The sequence below is a fragment of the Lactuca virosa genome, chromosome 5 (genome assembly GCF_052849685.1).
Source record: "Lactuca virosa cultivar CGN04683 chromosome 5, Lactuca_virosa_CGN04683_v6, whole genome shotgun sequence".
NCBI classification, from domain to species: Eukaryota; Viridiplantae; Streptophyta; class Magnoliopsida; order Asterales; family Asteraceae; genus Lactuca; species Lactuca virosa.
The window spans coordinates 369,501,422-369,518,301 of record NC_136430.1 but is presented as its reverse complement, the minus strand read 5'-3'; the positions used below and the strand labels follow the sequence as shown (position 1 = coordinate 369,518,301).

Here is a 16,880-nt window from a genome sequence, read left to right as displayed (position 1 = left end):
AATATATTTTCAACATTCAAAACATACTTTCAAGTTTCCCCAACAACAAAAAAAAACAAAGTCTAATATGTGGATTCCAACATCTATTTGACTTTTTGACTAATTCCCCGATCTCTTCCCCGTTAGCTTCAAGTTGTGTATAGCATCCACAATGTCTATATATAATACAAAAGAAAAACGTTATTGCTTAATAAAATGTAACAATTACTAATAAGATGTAACAATTATTGGTGTATTACGAATAGCAAGGTCATCGTCAGCTAACACATCGTGCACTTCGTCGTAGTCATATATATGCAAGCTACTCTTTCTTAGCCAATCTTGAGTGCATATCAATGCCTCCACAATCACAACGGACAAATTAGTACGGTAGTCGGTAATTACTCGACGACCGTTACTGAATGTGGATTCGGATGCTACGGTGGAAAATTGCATCCCTAAAATATCTATTAAGAAACCAATTAGTGTATAATACACGACATGAATTTATAAATTAAAAATGAAAATTAGAGTAAAAGAAGGTTGATACCTCTTGCCATTCGAGCAACGATCGGTAACCGCACCGCGTTATTTTTCCACCATGTGAGAGTATCATAACCTTTGTCAAATCCGATTGGGTTCTCGTTTAAGTATCGTTGCAATTGACTTTGTGACGAAGTCGAGGGGAAACCTCCCGATGTCATATAGCTTCCAAAGAATTCGTTTTCGTCATCAAAATTAACAACTTCTTCAGGAGTTTCCTGTTGAGATGATGAGGTCATGTTTGACCTTTCCAAGTATGTCTTGAAAAACTTGTCCAATTTGCATTCGATATCAATAACCTTTGTACGTGATTTCGATTCTATCTCATCAACGGACATCTTATTATCTTTCTTCTTGGCTTTAAGGATTTGGGTATAAACAATTTCAAAAACTTTGACTTGCATTGAGGATCTAACAATGTCGCAAAGAAGACATAATCACTTATATTGTCATAGTCACCCCAATATTTGTCATATATTTCTTTCATATCCGGTACCATAAACAAAAATCTGGGTTGGTTTCATGTTTCCTAAGATGTTGCTCTATGTCTAGGATCTCTCGGGTATACGTATGGAAGATAGGCTTTGTTGAACACGAAACTTTTTCAGTTTTCTTCTTAAACTTCTCAAGGAACTCCATCACCTTTTTAATCATCTCAAAGTTTGAATGCGATGGTATCCTTTCCACACTTTTCTGAAACATTGGATCTATAAAAAAGAACAAAGAAAATACAATCAAAGTTTCATGTATGTTGCTGAAACATAAAAAAAAAATTCTGATTTGACACCCTTCCTTGCGGGGATTGTAACTCATTCAGTTTTTAACCAAATCAAGTGTTTTTATAGCCTAAACTTAACTAAAAATCCTAATATACATGTAGGAAAAAGATTCAGGTCAAAAGAAGTTAAATTGAGTGAGTTATGCACATTTGAACAACACAGTCAGATTACGTTTAATTGCCGAAACATAAAAAAAAATCTGATTTGACACCCTTCCTTGCGAGGCTTGTAACTCATTCAATTTTTAACCAAATCAAGCGTTTTTATAGTCTAAAATTAAATAAAAATCCTAATCTACATTTACGAAAAAAATTCAGGTCAAAACAACTTATATTGAGTGAGTTATGCACATTTGAACAACAAAGTCAGATTACGTTTAATTGCTGAAACATAAAAAAAAAATTCTGATTTGATACCCTTCCTTGTGGGGCTTGTAACTCATTCAATTTTTAACCAAATCAAACGTTTTTATAGTCTAAACTTAACTAAAAATCCTAATCTACATGTAGGAAAAAGATTCAGGTCAAAACAAGTTAAATTGAGTGAGTTATGCACATTTGAACAACAAAGTCAAATTACGTTTAATTGCTGAAACATAAAAAAAAAATCTGATTTGACACCCTTCCTTGCAGGGCTTGTAACTCATTCAATCTTTAACCAAATCAAGTGGTTTTATAGTCTAACCTTAACTAAAAAACCTAAACTACATATAGAAAAAAGATTCAGGTCAAAACAACTTAAAGTGAGTGAGTTATGCAACTTCCAAAATTTCGATAGAATGCTAAAGAAGTAAATATTGCTAATTTTTAGTGTTGAAACATATTTGGTTTTATTTACCTTGATGGCTATATTCGAGAAACGCGTCTTTGACATCGTATGCTGATCTTAGCAATTCAAAGGTAGAGTTCCACCTTGTTGGAGTTTCACCACACAAAAACCTTTGAGTTTCTACAGCCGCATCCTTCATGGCTTGTTTAAAGGTCTTGATCTGTTGCGGGGAGGCTCTAATGTATTTCACCGCATCCTGTACGTTTTTTACTTGGTAAAATTTGTGTTTTAACCCGATTTTCAAAACTTGGTTTATGATATGAGCCATACACCTAATGTGAAAATGTTTTCCATTCTCGTAAATACCCAACAGTTCTTTCACAATGATCTTGATTTCCGCGTCATTCGTCTTGGCATTATCAACGGCCATGGTCATGACATTCCTCATGCCCTACTCGTTTATGCAAATTAGCAACTCCCGGGCCATGTCTTCAGCTTTGTGAGTATCAACCTCTCTAAAGTTGACTACCCTTTTGTGCATGACAAAATCTTCGGTAATGAAGTGGGCTGTGACAACCATATAATTTATCTTTTGACACGAGGATGTCCATGTGTCGGTTGTCAAGTGGATGGCTGTTTTGGGGTTGCTCAAATGTTTGTACAACTTCTTCCTCTCCATTAAATAGGACACAACATCACGAGAAATTTTATGCCTTGAAGGCAATTTCACCCTACCATTGAGGGCGTTTACAAATTCTATAAAGGCCTCATTTTCAATGAATTTAAAGGGTAGTTCCCCGATGGTGAAAAAGTCTAGTAAGGCAAGTTGGATCCTAGTATCATCATGTTTCCATGTGTATACATGACCCTCACCATTAGGGGCTTTTGTAAATGACAACTTTTGTTGTTTGTCATCAACTTCTTTCGGTTTGTTGTCCGGATTTAACTTGCAGCCATTAAAATGCTTGTTTATTGAAGTTGTCCCATTCCGGTTTGCATCCGCGGCTAGTAATTTTAAACAATAATTACATTCGGCCACGCTCTTTCAATTCCATCTTCCTCCTTTATCCATTCTATCTCGAAGTAATTCCAAACAGGAGCGGTACAATTATCTCTACCCTCACCTCGTCTGGTTGGGTTAATCCGGTCATTTAACTCCTTTTGAGTCGTTTTTTTGTTCTTGGGTTTTGGTTTTGTTGAGTATTTTTCTTGTGTTTGTTTTTTTGATAGTGGTGGTTTTTTTTGTGTTGGTTTTTTTGGTTGCCTTCATTTTTGTGGGGTTGCAAATTTTCGTTTTTTTGAAAGTTGTTGTTCTTGTGGCTTCTCTTCTTGGTCTGATTCGTCACTTGGTATAACATTCCATTCCAGTGTTTCTTCTATATAATCTTCTTCTGAATCTTCTCCATAATCCTATATTCTCAAAATAAAATATATAATAAGTCAGATTACGTTTAATTGCTGAAAAATAAAAAAAAAATTCTGATTTGACACGCTTCCTTGCGGGGCTTGTAACTCATTCGGTTATTAATCAAATCAAGCATTTTTATAGTCTTAACTTAGCTACAAAACCTAAACTACGTGTAGGAAAAAAGATTCAGGTCAAAACAACTTAAATTGAGTGAGTTATGCACATTTGAACAACAAAGTCAGATTACGTTTAATTGCTGTAACATAAAAAATTTCTGATTTGACACGCTTCCTTGCAGGGCTTGTAACTCATTCAATTTTTTTACCAAATCAAGCGTTTTTATAGTCTAAACTTAACTACAAATCCTAATCTACATGTAGGAAAAAGATTCAGGTCAAAACAAGTTAAATTGAGTGAGTTATGCACATTTGAACAACAAAGTCAGATTACGTTTAATTGCTGAAACATAAAAAAAAATTCTGATTTGACACCCTTCCTTACAGGACTTGTAACTCATTCAATTTTTAACCAAATCAAGCGTTTTTATAGTCTAAACTTAACTAAAAATCCTAATCTACATGTAGGAAGAAGATTCAGTTCAAAACAAGTTAATTTGAGTGAGTTATGCAACTTTCAAAATTTCGACAGAATGCTAAAGAAGTAAATATTGCTAATGAGATAATCTTAGTTGGTCATCAAAGTCTTTTCCAATCCAAATAGCCGGATTACCATCTTCATTATTGGCATCATGAACATCCGAGTTTTGGTATCTTGATGATGGTACGTTTGGTAACCCATTCAAATCCTACATTGTCAATATAACACATTAATTATATAACTAAATAAATTCTTAGTTTTGACAATCTTACATTCATACTATAAACTAATATAACAGAAATCTTGCATGTATGTCTACAAAGTACAAAGTACATTGTTAAATGGAGCTTAAAACATGAAATACAAATATATAATCTTACTTGATCTTCATGAGCATCCATAGTTTGAATCATTGAATCAAAATATGAAGATGTCGACTTGAGAATTGAGAAGATGATAATTGATGATGAAGATCGTTGGAACCGGAGGTCGAACAATCTTAGGATGATCGATTAATCAAGGAATCGTACAAGCGATGATCGATTCTTGGATTCCTTGGAGATGTCGATGATCGACAGTCACAGTGAAGATGCTTGGTAGGGTTCGTCCGTTCGTGACTTGGAGTCGAGGTTTATCGTGGGTTTTTTTTTAAGATCACTTTTTTTTTATCTATGTCACGATCGCTTTTTTTTTACGTCCAAATCAGAAATATGCTTATAATCTCTTATTATATATATCGTAGTGTCGTATTTTTAGAAATGTTTGTGTACTTAATGCTGCATGTTTTTTTTTACTGCTAGAGGTTTTCTTCAATATGGCTGCAGAGTGCAAAAAGCTACTTCTTTATAAGTAATCAGTCAATTTAGGTTTACATATAGTTTTTACTCAGTTGCGGGTAACTCTCAAAATAAATAAATTATCTGAAACATAATCATAGTTGTCACGTGGTCAAATCATTATATTTGAATATACTAACCATTTCATCATCGCATGGATCACTGTCTTCATACTAGGTTAATTATGAATCTAAGCATCCATTTATCTCTCATTGATATGCATTTTTAAATCATTTTGTTGTAATAGTTGACAATGTCGTTCTTGTAAATGTTTTTGCATGTCTGGAACTTAAGATATATATTGATATTAGATATATCCTTTGCATTACCTCACTTGTATTTCTGCGGACATGCCTCTTACAAAAGCTATTATATGACCAGAGATTTATGAAGAACCCCAAAATGTTTCTCATGAGGCACGGCCAAATGTAAGTTTCTTAATTCATGCTTCCTGAACCATTTTAATCGTGTGCTTAACATATTAAAATGTTGTATAATGGTTTCAATACTTAATGCTAATAGCTTTTTAATTTTTTGCTTAATTGCAAGTTTTTAAACTGCATTTATTTTTCACATATTAGTTTTTAATCAAGTTGTTTCTCGAATTTTGCTAATTTTAGTTAAGTGGACAAATAGTAATATATTTTTTGTTTGGTTTTGTGATACATCTCCATGGCTTGTGCTGCTGTTTGATCGTACTTTCTGTATATTATATAAAAATACCAAGTGGCATCCTCATATTAGTTCAACTTGGATGCCCTTTCCTAGAAGTTGTGAACAAATACAATCCATTGATTCATGTGAGTTGCAAGTATTTTTATCTTTGCTCATAAGGTGATAAATGTTGACAGTTGTAGTGGGGCGAATTTGTTTCAACACTTTACTTTGCTATCTTGGTTTTCTTGTGTTCACACATCCATATCACAAGTTCATTTAGACTATGTATTCAAGAACCTGTTACGTTGTTGACAACAACCTCTCTAGAAAACCTCATCTGTTAATTTGTTAATAGTTTTTAGTCCATACTTGAGAGTCATTACAATTAACTATTAAAAATAGATGGAGGGGATTGTTTAATTGTTGGTTGTAGTACTTTTTTTACGAGTTGATTAATAACGTGTACTCTTCTCAATTCCTTATACTACCATTTTCTCTGTAACCATTTTAACCTCAATGCACTCTTGGTTTCCTGAAATGAAGAAATCAACTGGAGCATCAGAATTAAGCACTCATCAAGTTGGAAATTTTGCTAGCATTTCTTCTGCCACTGGGATATCAGAGCTTGAACAAATGGTGAAACAAATGACTTTTACTAGGTTGGTCTTTCTTTTAGTAAAATCCTACACTGCTATTAGCCTATTACTTCATACTGCATATGTAAACTGAGTTGTGTGCTCATTTGTCAATAAGCTGCTTTACTTTTTCACATGACATACTTGCCAAAAACTTGCTTTTGAGCCGTTAAAAGCGGTCAATGCATCAATCAATTAGTAAATTTGGCTGTGTTTCTATATTGATATTTGTTGCCAATTTAATTTAGTATGGAGAGCAGAAAATTTGTTTAAGTGGACAGAAATGGCACTGCTTTTCGTTTTATATAGTGGTTAATTTCATAATATTCTTATTCTTTGGAATTGTTCTGGCACTACTGATGTGATATATATTGCTGCTACAGGTATGAAGCACAGCGCTTGATGGCTTTGGTGCATTCCAGAATCATGGAGGAGTCACTAACTCCTCTTTTAAGGCTTGAAGCATCAACAACAAGTGGCCCGATGAAAAGACATAAACATGGAGACGAGAGGGATGACTTCCATGCTTCCATTGTCAGTTCAAGGGTGAGTAATATCTTCTTGCTCATCTTTTAAGCAAAACAATTCCTTAGCGTATTTTCAAGTCCAATATATTATTATATATTGTCTTCAGGTTCTTGAAGACGAGATTGCTCGAGATTCAACATTTACTAATAATAATGGGACACACCTTCCAATCACATCAATGGCTTCAACGCAACACCCGGCGACTATGGAGAATCTCCAGGGGGAGCTTTTAGAAAACATATTCATCCGCTTATTTGCCAAACAACTTGCTCAAATGAGATCTGTCTCCAAATCATGGAATGCCCTTTTATCTCATTCCTCTTTTGTAAAATCCCACCTCCATCGTTCCATCCATCACAACGATCAAATTCTCTTGGTCTTCCAACATGAAGAAGAATTTTCTTCTTTTTACTACTTTAAACCATTCACTGCAAAACTGAGTCGATGTCTCCGTCTTGAGGTCGCTAATTTCATCAAAGTCCCAGTTAACCCCCAATCCGGACATACAGATGGCATCAGGATTATTGGTTCTGTTAACGGCTTAATATGCTCTTCTTACGATAATCATTCTGTTATTCACATTTGGAACCCTTCTCTTTCAGCCGTGTCAACTCTTCCGCCATATTCCACGCCCTCCCCTTGTTACAGTTGGATCAAAGTCTCTTTTGGGTTTGGGTTTGATCCCAAAACAGATGATTACAAACTTGTCAAGCTCACAGGCCTTAGCGGACCACCCACATATGTCGTTAATTCGTGGCTGCAAGTCGAGATTTATAGTATGAGAAAGGGTTTGTGGGAGTTGATCACTGAGAGGTTTCCCTCACACATCACAACCCTTACCAATGGCAATTATTTTTGTGTTGATGGTCATGACGGCCATCTTCATTGGCTTGGTTGTATTGGTGAGAAGTATGAGTCAGAAAGGATAGTGGCATTTGATTTGGGTTCAGAGACATTCCGTGAGATACGTCTTCCAGATTTTATACTTGATGATAACCGTCAAAATAGTTTAGGAGTTTTGGCTGAAAAGCTCTGTGTGATTACACATGTTAGGGTTGATGGTACTTGTGATGTGTGGGTAATGGATAAGTATGGGGTTGCTGAATCATGGGTGAAACGCTATGTCTTTTCAAGGTTTAATGAGTATGCATGTGTATTTGGATTCACATCACGCAATGAGTTTCTCTTTGAGGAGGACGAATACCTTGTCTTGTATGATCCAAATGCAAACACGCTGAAATTGTTTGAACATTATTGTCCTCCGGATTGTTGTATACAAAACATCGTGGAGTATGTCGACAGTCTTGTTTGGGTAGCACCTGCCAAGTATGAGATGGTGGATGATGATAGAGGAAAAAATTGAAACGGAGAGACTTCAAGTATGATGCAGTGTTTTTTAATTAGGTTTATCTATATTCTTTCTAGTTGTTCAATCTGATATTCTGTTGCAGACAGATTAACATTTGCACATGTTGGTTTACACTAAACAGATGTCTAGCCTTATTTTATTTAGGGTAAATTACATGAATGGTCCCTATGGCCCGTGATAATTTATATGGTTGTTCCCTAATTTTTTTTTACTCTGCCCATCCCGCTGGTTTAGTTTTTGTTTGTGGTAAGTCTAGAAGAGACCTGAAATGACTCTTGTACCTTTATCTATATGTTTTTAGTTTTTTTATTACTGATTTTATTTCTTTAATTATATTAATTTTAGTGGGTTCTAATCCATGTTATCTCTTGCACACAAAAACACACACATACTCAAGTTCCTCTTTGAAAATCACTGAAAAGTAAAACTCAACAGATATCATCTTAGGCCTTTCTGTCTCTCCCCCTCTTCTCTCATCTCATCGGTGGTACATATAACCGGCACCTCCGACAAGCAACACTGTCACATCCGCCACCATATGCCGACATCGTCCTATGATGAATCATCGACTGACTACTATGTCGTAACTCCACCTCCAGATCTGCCCTCTATGTCACTTCTTGTCCGGAGTACGACGATGACTTGAGTGGTGGCGCCGACGATCTCCTTCTTGCCGTCCACTAGTTCTTGAGTTTCATTTTGATCCACCCCAACAAACTAATCCCTTCCGCATCAGGATGTGCTCATCATTGCTGAAGAAGATGCGTATGCAGGGTGGTGGTGATGGTTGAGTTCACTAGCATTGTATTAGATCCGGTGTCGATGTCCCAGATCAAGAGGAAGAAGGAGATGGGTTTGTTTGCAGGGGAGGAAAACGAGCAAGAGAAGGGTATGCAAATGTTTCAGCGGTTGTGGTTGAAAGGTGGTTGACGACAGAAGTATAACCTACGACTTCTGGTTGCCGGAGGAAGAATGGTACGTGGTTGGTTGCATGGGAGGAAAAACGAGAATGGGAAGTGTAGGCGGATCTTTTTGACGGATGTGGGTGAGAGGCGATCGGCATCGTAGATTTCTGGTGGCTGTTATCTCATATGGTTCTCTAATGAGTTAGGGCTCTCTTATGGGTGAGGGTTCTCTAATGAAGTATCTAATGAAGTAGGGTAAGAGAAAAAGATAGAATGGTATAATAATATACATAATTATAACTAAATTAAAAAATAATAGTCAAGTACAAAACAATCTTTTTATTTATGGTAGGGACTATATATGTAACAAACATTGAGGACTATCCAAGTTAAGAAAATGTTAGGGAACAACCATGCATATTAACCCAAATAATAGAATGAAATTTACCCTTTTATTTAAGACCCATGTTTATTGGTCACAGGTAATCTACTTATCCTTGGTGGCAAAAATAAATAAATAAAAAGTATATCTATTTAAGCATTTGACTGGTATAATATAATTTTTTTTTGATATAATTGCAAAAATGTCCCTGTGGTATGTATTTTTTGGGGGTTTTAGTCCAAACCACAACTTTTTTGGATTGTTGGTCCTTTTGAGGTAGTTTCGTTGCATTTTTGGTCCCTCGGTAAACTGAAATGACTATAATGCCCTTCTGATATTTTTTTTATGTTTTTTCTATTTAATTTAAATGAAAAAGAAAATAAATAATTAAATTGGACCCATCTCTCTCTCTCTCTCTCCCTCTCTCTCTCTCTCAATACACACAATAATATGAATTTGAAAAACAGTCGTTTTTTTTCTTGATAAATACACAAGAATTTGATTCTCAAGACAATTTTTTTTCCTGATTTCAACAACAAAAACATCACATTCACAAACCCATACATTATTCACGAACCCATAAATCTTTTCTTCTTCATTTTCCAGAAACCATTCATGAACCCCCAAAATTTCTTCCAGAATCCTTTAAACCCAAAACTGAAACCCAATCACACCTACCTTGAAACCAATCTCCAACCAAATAACCCTTGAATGATTTTCAACCTCATCAACCCACAAAAGAAACCCACTCCTAGGTCCCTATAGATTTCAATAATCATCATTTAGCAAAAGAAACCCAAATGTTATCGAGGTTAGAATAAGAATGGAGTATTATATTCGGGCAAGTGTAGTATTCCCTACCGAGATTCTTCTTAGTGGTGGAAGTTCTTATGATTGTCATGCTTCCACAATCGCACATCACTATTTTTTCTTGTTTGGATGAGAAGAAGTAAGAAGAAGATGAAGATCTCCTGAAGAAGAAGAAGAAACTGAAAAAAAGAAGGAAAAAGAACCGGTCAAATGGACAAGAATCGGTCAAATGGACGAATAAAAAGCATGGACCGGTCAAATGGGTTTTAGATGAGGAACCTGACCCCTTCAGTTTTTACAAAAGGACATATTCAACCCGACAAAATCAACTTTATTCCCTTAAAAGACACAAAAATAACATAAGATACTGAATGGGCAAATGTGAAAAACATCGTAGGGCTAAAGTGTCATTTTCCCTTAATCTATTTTGTACACATATATGAAAGTATTATACATGTATTGTTTGTTGTGTTAGGGTGTTGATATATAGTTGATAAAAAAAATTAAAGAATTTGGTTAGTCATATATATTTTTTTATATAGTAATTGAAATGAGTCTTGTGGGTTGGTGTGGTTGATCAAACGGGAGGCTTTGTTGGTGAATCATTGAGGCATGTTAGATTCACGGTGATTTTGGTTAAAAGAAAGGGTGTCAAATTAAACCCCATATCTATCCATTGTTCTCAAGAATGAAAGCATCCACTTAAACATAATATCATATCATTATAAAAGAAACATATTTTTTTTCTTTCATCAAAATCATTTGAAACTCTTATGACTTTTCACTTTCTTTCTAATAATATTATAAATTTGTTAAATAATGTTAAATAAACAAAAAAAAAACATTTGCCTAAACATAAACTTATAACTGTTTTGAAAATCTCTTTGATTTATAAGCACAAATGGTATACTTGATTATATTTTCTAAATGAATTCATTTTATAATGAATTTTTGAATCATGAAAATACAAATAAACAAACTTTCTATATTAGGTAGCTCTATTAGATTTATGATTTTGTGATTTAACAAGAAGTTATTTAATAAAAAATTACTTCTTCGGATAAAAACTTACAAGATTATTGAAAAATGGAATTATTGAATAATATTTTTTTTACAACGCTTATTTATTTATTTATTTTATTTACCTAATATGTTATTTAACAAAATGAAATTATTGACAAATGTATAATGGAGTTCGATTAAAATTTCTTCTTCCCACAACGATGGTGAGAGTAAACAAGAGAATGTCTTGTCCTCTATATATATAGGAAAGATTGAAATTTTCAAATGCAAAAAGCCATAAGAACTTCATTACGCCTGCCTTTGTAGGATACTTTGGTTTTGGCAAGTGTCCAGTTAAGTTTCAGATTTTTTAAAATGGTTATGGACCATATTTTTTCTGGTTCAAACTGGGTTTTCAATAAAAACAATTATGTTGTTGGGTATATTGAGTTGAACCTGTCTGAGTTTGACCAATTTAAGCCGAGTTTGATTAATGTATAAGTGCTTTGGCCGGGTTAGCCAAACTCGTCTCGGTTGAAGGTGAAGTCCGAGTAAGTTGTGAGTATTTGGTTGAGTTGGTCAAGTTTTACAACCTTGTTAATAAAATTTTAAGTTCCAACCTTATAATGATGTATCTCTTATCATATGTTCTATATAATGATAGTATTTAAGATAATTTTTTTAATTTAGTATGAAATTATTATTTAATAGATAACAATAATGACTTAGTTATTTTTAACAACTTGCATTTGGTTATATTTTAACTACATAACTTTGTATAAGGGCAACAACTCCAAGTGTCAACATTATCTCTTATGATATAGTGCAACATAAAGATAATACTTAAAATCAGGATAATATTTAAGATAATTTTTTGATTGATTATAAATTTATTATTTATTTGTTAATAACAATGATTTAGTTATCTTTAATATAACATACCTTTTTCTTATTTTAACTAGGTATTTTATACATGCATTCGCCTGGTGGAACATAAAGTTGTGTTATTTATAATCATGTCATTTGTATATTTTAAAGTGGGAACACAAACATCAAATAAGTTCTTCTTGGAGTTTCCACGTTGGTTGGATTTTGATGTAAATCTCCATTTATCCATTTCATACTCGAAAGACAAGTGCTCCTAGCCTAGCTGAATTTATTTATTTCTATTTTATCCTGAAAATTAGAAGTCTAAATGTTAAGAAAGGTGTTGAGTCAACCCAATGATGTTTTGATTCAAGATCAAAATTGTTGGCATTTAAGTTTACGTTTCTTTCTAGGATTTAGGACAATGAGAATTAACCATTGGGAAAGTGCTAGTGTTCTTTTTTATTGCTTAGTTTTTCTTTTTTCTCAACAAATATGTACTTTTTTTTGGAAACGGCGATTTAGAAAAAAACAACAAACAAAACAGAACAAGCGCACGCCTACAAGAGACAGGCGGAGCAAAAAGAAAACAAAACAAGATTACATAGTTTTAAAAGGACAACAAAGTCAATCCGACCAAATAAATCTACCCAAATTGCCCCTAAAGTTCACCCAATTGTACACCTCAATAATGATGTGGTCCGCAGTATTCGTAGGGGTGGTGTGCTTTTTATTAAACACCATGTCATTTCTGGCTTTCCAGACAAACCAAAGGTAACCGTACACAATGGCAATCAAGATTCTTCTCTTCTTTGGATATCTACCCCAATTAGCCGCAAAACCCACCAGGTCTTTCACCGAATCAAAAGTCTGTCATGGGATATTACACCATTTTAACGTCCATTGAAGCACCTCAGTAGCGAACGAGCAGCCAATCAAAATGTGATCTGTAGAGTCGAGTCCATTAGAGCAAAAGTGACCGGAGGTGGGAATGGAGACTCCTCTGAGAGAAAGAGCCACCGCACAAGGAATGCGATCCATACATGCGCGCCAAGAACCGGTTACTTTGCGGGGGACCTCATTAGTCCATATGATTGGATTATCAACATCACATGTGATTTTAAAATCGATAATACGTCTTAAATTGTTGACATAAAAACTGCCATCAGTAGCCAAGGTAGAAGTCCACCTGTCGGGGGAATTAGAGACAGACCAGTTACGGAAATAATCTTGAAATTTGTCCCACTCCTCGATCTCACAAAGGAGCCTTGGCTTTTTTTCCATTTCCAGCAACAACCATTTATGGAAATCCTCTCAGAAACAAAACAAGATTTTTTTCACATCAAGGGCCAACAGGTGAGGAAATTGAGAGGCAAGAGGTTCATCTCCCAGCCAATAGTCATGCCAAAAGAGGGTGTTAGTACCAGAGCCCCACCGAACAGTTGAGAATCTTCATGGGATTGATGCCTAAAGCTTCAAGATCTTGCATAATTTTACCAATATTATACCAAACGCCTGGAAAAGACTTCTTATAAATATTAGATAGCGGTTTCGAAAAGGAGTTATGAATAGCACAAATAGCTCGACTCCAAAGTGTTGTGCTATCTGACTTTATTCTCCAGATCCATTTGAAGAGTAAAGCAATATTGATACTCCTCATAGACCCAACACCGAGGCCACCACACTCTTTACTAGCCAGGACAGTATCCCAATTTACCCAGTGAATTTTGTTTCTTTCCTCACATGCTCCCCAAAGGAAACGACGTCTGATTTTTTCAATGTTCTGCACGATGGAAGCTGGAGCTTTGAACAAAGAAAAGTAATACAGGGGCATGCTCCCAAGGACTGATTTGACTAAAATTAATCTACCACCAAAGGATAAATTTTTTGATTTCCAGTTAGAAAGTCTGCCACTAATCCGATCCATAACCGGAGCCCAGTTGTGATTATGAGCCATGTTGGCCCCACAGGAACACCAAGATAAATAAAAGGGAAGGTGTTTGCTTCACATCCAAGGATTCTGGCACAACTAGAAATCTCGTTGTCCGCCACCCCTAAACCAAAGACTCTAGACTTGTAGAAATTAACACGGAGACCGGAGACGACATAGAAGCAACGGAGAATTCTAGCCAAGTTCGAGAAATTGGAGTTGGTCCATTCACCGACGAAGAGGGCATCATCTGCATAAAAAAGATGGGAAATAGAAGGCTCATTATTAGGGAGATGAATGCCGGTAAAAATAGCGTTTTGACATGCTGATCGCATTATCGCGTTCAGCCCTTGCATGGCAAGACTAAAAAGGAAAGGAGAGAGAGGGTCTCCCTGTCTAACGCCCTTGGATATGAGGAACTCGAAGGTGGGGGAGCCATTAATGAGAATCGAAGCTCTTGAGGAGGCGAGGCAGCCTCTAATCCAAAAGCGCCATCGGTGACCAAATCCCATTTGCGCCATCAAGGAGTCTAAGAAATGCCAATTGACAGAGTCAAAGGCTTTATCGAAGTCAACCTTGAATAGAAACGCCTTCATCTTAGTCTTTTTAGCCCAGGAACATATCTACTGAAAAATATTTTTGACGGTCAAGTTGGGAATGGTTGATGTCCTATTTCAAAATAAGTGAGTCAGAATCAAGATTTAACTTGAGGTTTTATAATTTTAATGGGCATCTAATTTTTCCCATGATTCTTCTTCTGGCGAGGTTGAAGTGTTACCTTCCTCCATGGGTGGTGATCGAAAATTTCTAGCTTGATGACCTCTATCGGATTAATCAGTTTGAAATATCCATAAAATGAGTTTTTAGTTTCAAGGGCATTTTAGGAAAGTTACATATTTAAGTTTTATTTTATTGTTTTAGAGTTTGAGTATGATTCTATTTCAATTAGTATATATAGGTGTAATAGTTTGTTGGAACCCCAAGTTTTTTGTTTAACCTTTGGAATCAAGTAATTACTTTTTTTCTTTTCTTTTAGCCATTGTTTTCTTTCTTTTTGCTTCTTGTTGGGCAATCTTTGCAACACAAGAAAATTGTATCTTGTTTGTTATCTACACTTGGTATCAGAGAGGTTTCGTTGAAAGGGGTGTGATTCGAGGTTGATTACAAGGAACCCCGATTTCTCTTAATCAGGCTTGTGAGAGACTAATCGGAGTCGCGGAATAAACGGATGGGAAGACGTCAAAGCGGGTGACTTTAATTCGGTTCGTTTTGCAGGCGACGTAAGACGGTAAAGGTGGTCGTGACCTTGTCTTGTTGTGCGGTGGAAGAGTGCTCTCGGAAAAAGCTTGATTAAATAGGTTGGGATTAAGGAGAAAGGGATGTCGTTGGTTAAAGAAAGAGGTTCGATGACATATAAAGTTCCGGTTTTGACTCCAACGAATTATCCAGTGTGGGCGGTCAAAGTCAAGTCGATTATGGATGCACACGGCATATGAGAGAAGGTCAGACCAAAGGCGTTAGGTGAAGCATCAGATCAAAAGAAGTCAAAACAAGCTCTTACCTTCTTGTTTCAAGCGATACCCGAAGACATGGTATTGCAAATGGCGAGTTACACTGACCCAAAGCAAGTGTGGGATGCGCTAAAAACACGGTATTTGGGAGTGGATCAGGTGAGAACGGCTCGACTTGCAACCTTAAAAAGGGAGCTTGAAAGTTTACGCATGAAGGAGGGTGAAACGGTTGATGATTTTGTGACAAAATTATCCGGTTTAGTGTCAAAAGTAAGGAGTCTTGGTTACGAGCTTGAAGAAGTTGATTTGGTGAAAAGGTTACTTAATTCGATGCCTAAGTCGTTTCTTCAAATCGTGGCTTTAATAGAGCAATGTTTCGAGTTGGATTCGATGTTATTCGATGAAGCGGTTGGTAAATTGAAGGCATACGAGGAGCGTATAAGAGGAACTGAGAAAGTGGAGGACACTCAATGTGGGTTGTTGTTGGCTAGTGAGGAAAAATCACATGTTTGTAAGCATTGTGGCAATGAATGTTCAAATCGGGATGACTTTGGACATGGCCGAGGAAGAGGTCGGGAGTCCGGGAGAAGTCGAGATGGTAATGAACATGTCCGGGATAAAAATCACGTAAGATGTTACAAATGTGGTGAGTTTGGTCACTACAAAAACGAGTTTCCTAAATGGGAAAAGGAAGAAGCGGGTCTAATCGAAGAGAAACCGACAGTGTTTTGAACGAGTGGTATGATCAAACCGATTAAGGGGGTGATTGTTGGATTAATCGGTTTGAAATACCCATAAAATGAGTTTTTAGTTTCAAGGGCATTTTAGGAAAGTTACATATTAAGTTTTATTTTATTGTTTTAGAGTTTGATTCGGATTCCAGTTAGTATATATAGGTGTAATAGTTTGTTGGAACCGCACGTTTTTTGTTTAACCTTTGGAATCAAGTAATTACTTTTTTTTCTTTTCTTTTAGCCGTTGTTTTCTTTCTTTTTGCTTCTTGTTGGGCAATCTTTGCAACACAAGAAAATTGTATCTTGTTTGTTATCTACAACCTCTACGCCCACAATTGTAACACTTGAAAGGCCCATATTGTTTGTATATCGCCCTTTGTGCTTCTGACCAGATGTACCCCCCATCTCATTGTCTTTACATTTTATTTCTTGATCAGGAATTTTATGCTTGTCATCATTACACTTAATGTAATGGCACAATTGAACTTTCCTTTTCCTCTGTCTGCATACAACACTTTTTCAATTTTCACTTAAATTCCACATTTCCACCTATATGCTTAGCTAACATTTCTTGCACTGCTAGAAGGTTTTTAAACTCGGAATAAAGATGGTTGAATTGGCCATCCTTGAATTGATGCAA

At 35.7% G+C, this 16,880-nt stretch overlaps 1 protein-coding gene across 3 annotated transcripts; it reads left to right on the top strand.

Annotated features, from left to right (window-relative positions):
• The first annotated feature begins 5,259 nt into the window (after positions 1-5,259).
• Positions 5,260-8,432, top strand: LOC145112628 (F-box/kelch-repeat protein At3g06240-like). Of its 3 annotated transcripts, XM_079048771.1 has the most exons (4): positions 5,260-5,338; positions 6,111-6,226; positions 6,586-6,748; positions 6,837-8,432. In XM_079048771.1, exons 2-4 carry the CDS (start codon positions 6,201-6,203, stop codon positions 8,091-8,093), a joined length of 1,446 nt encoding a protein of 481 aa, XP_078904897.1. In that variant the 5' UTR covers positions 5,260-5,338; positions 6,111-6,200; the 3' UTR covers positions 8,094-8,432. The 3 variants fall into 3 exon arrangements, with proteins under 3 accessions (XP_078904897.1, XP_078904896.1, XP_078904898.1); XM_079048770.1 differs by lacking the exon at positions 5,260-5,338 and having other exon boundaries at positions 5,797-6,226; XM_079048772.1 differs by lacking the exons at positions 5,260-5,338; positions 6,111-6,226 and adding an exon at positions 6,247-6,513.
• The last annotated feature ends 8,448 nt before the right edge of the window (positions 8,433-16,880 follow it).

Coding starts and splice junctions, on each gene's coding strand:
- LOC145112628 (XM_079048770.1), top strand. CDS start 6,084: ATGCACTCTTGGTTTCCTGAAATGAAGAAATCAACTGGAGCATCAGAA. Junction 6,227..6,585: donor AAACAAATGACTTTTACTAG/GTTGGTCTTTCT, acceptor TTGCTGCTACAG/GTATGAAGCACAGCGCTTGA. Junction 6,749..6,836: donor CTTCCATTGTCAGTTCAAGG/GTGAGTAATATC, acceptor TATTGTCTTCAG/GTTCTTGAAGACGAGATTGC.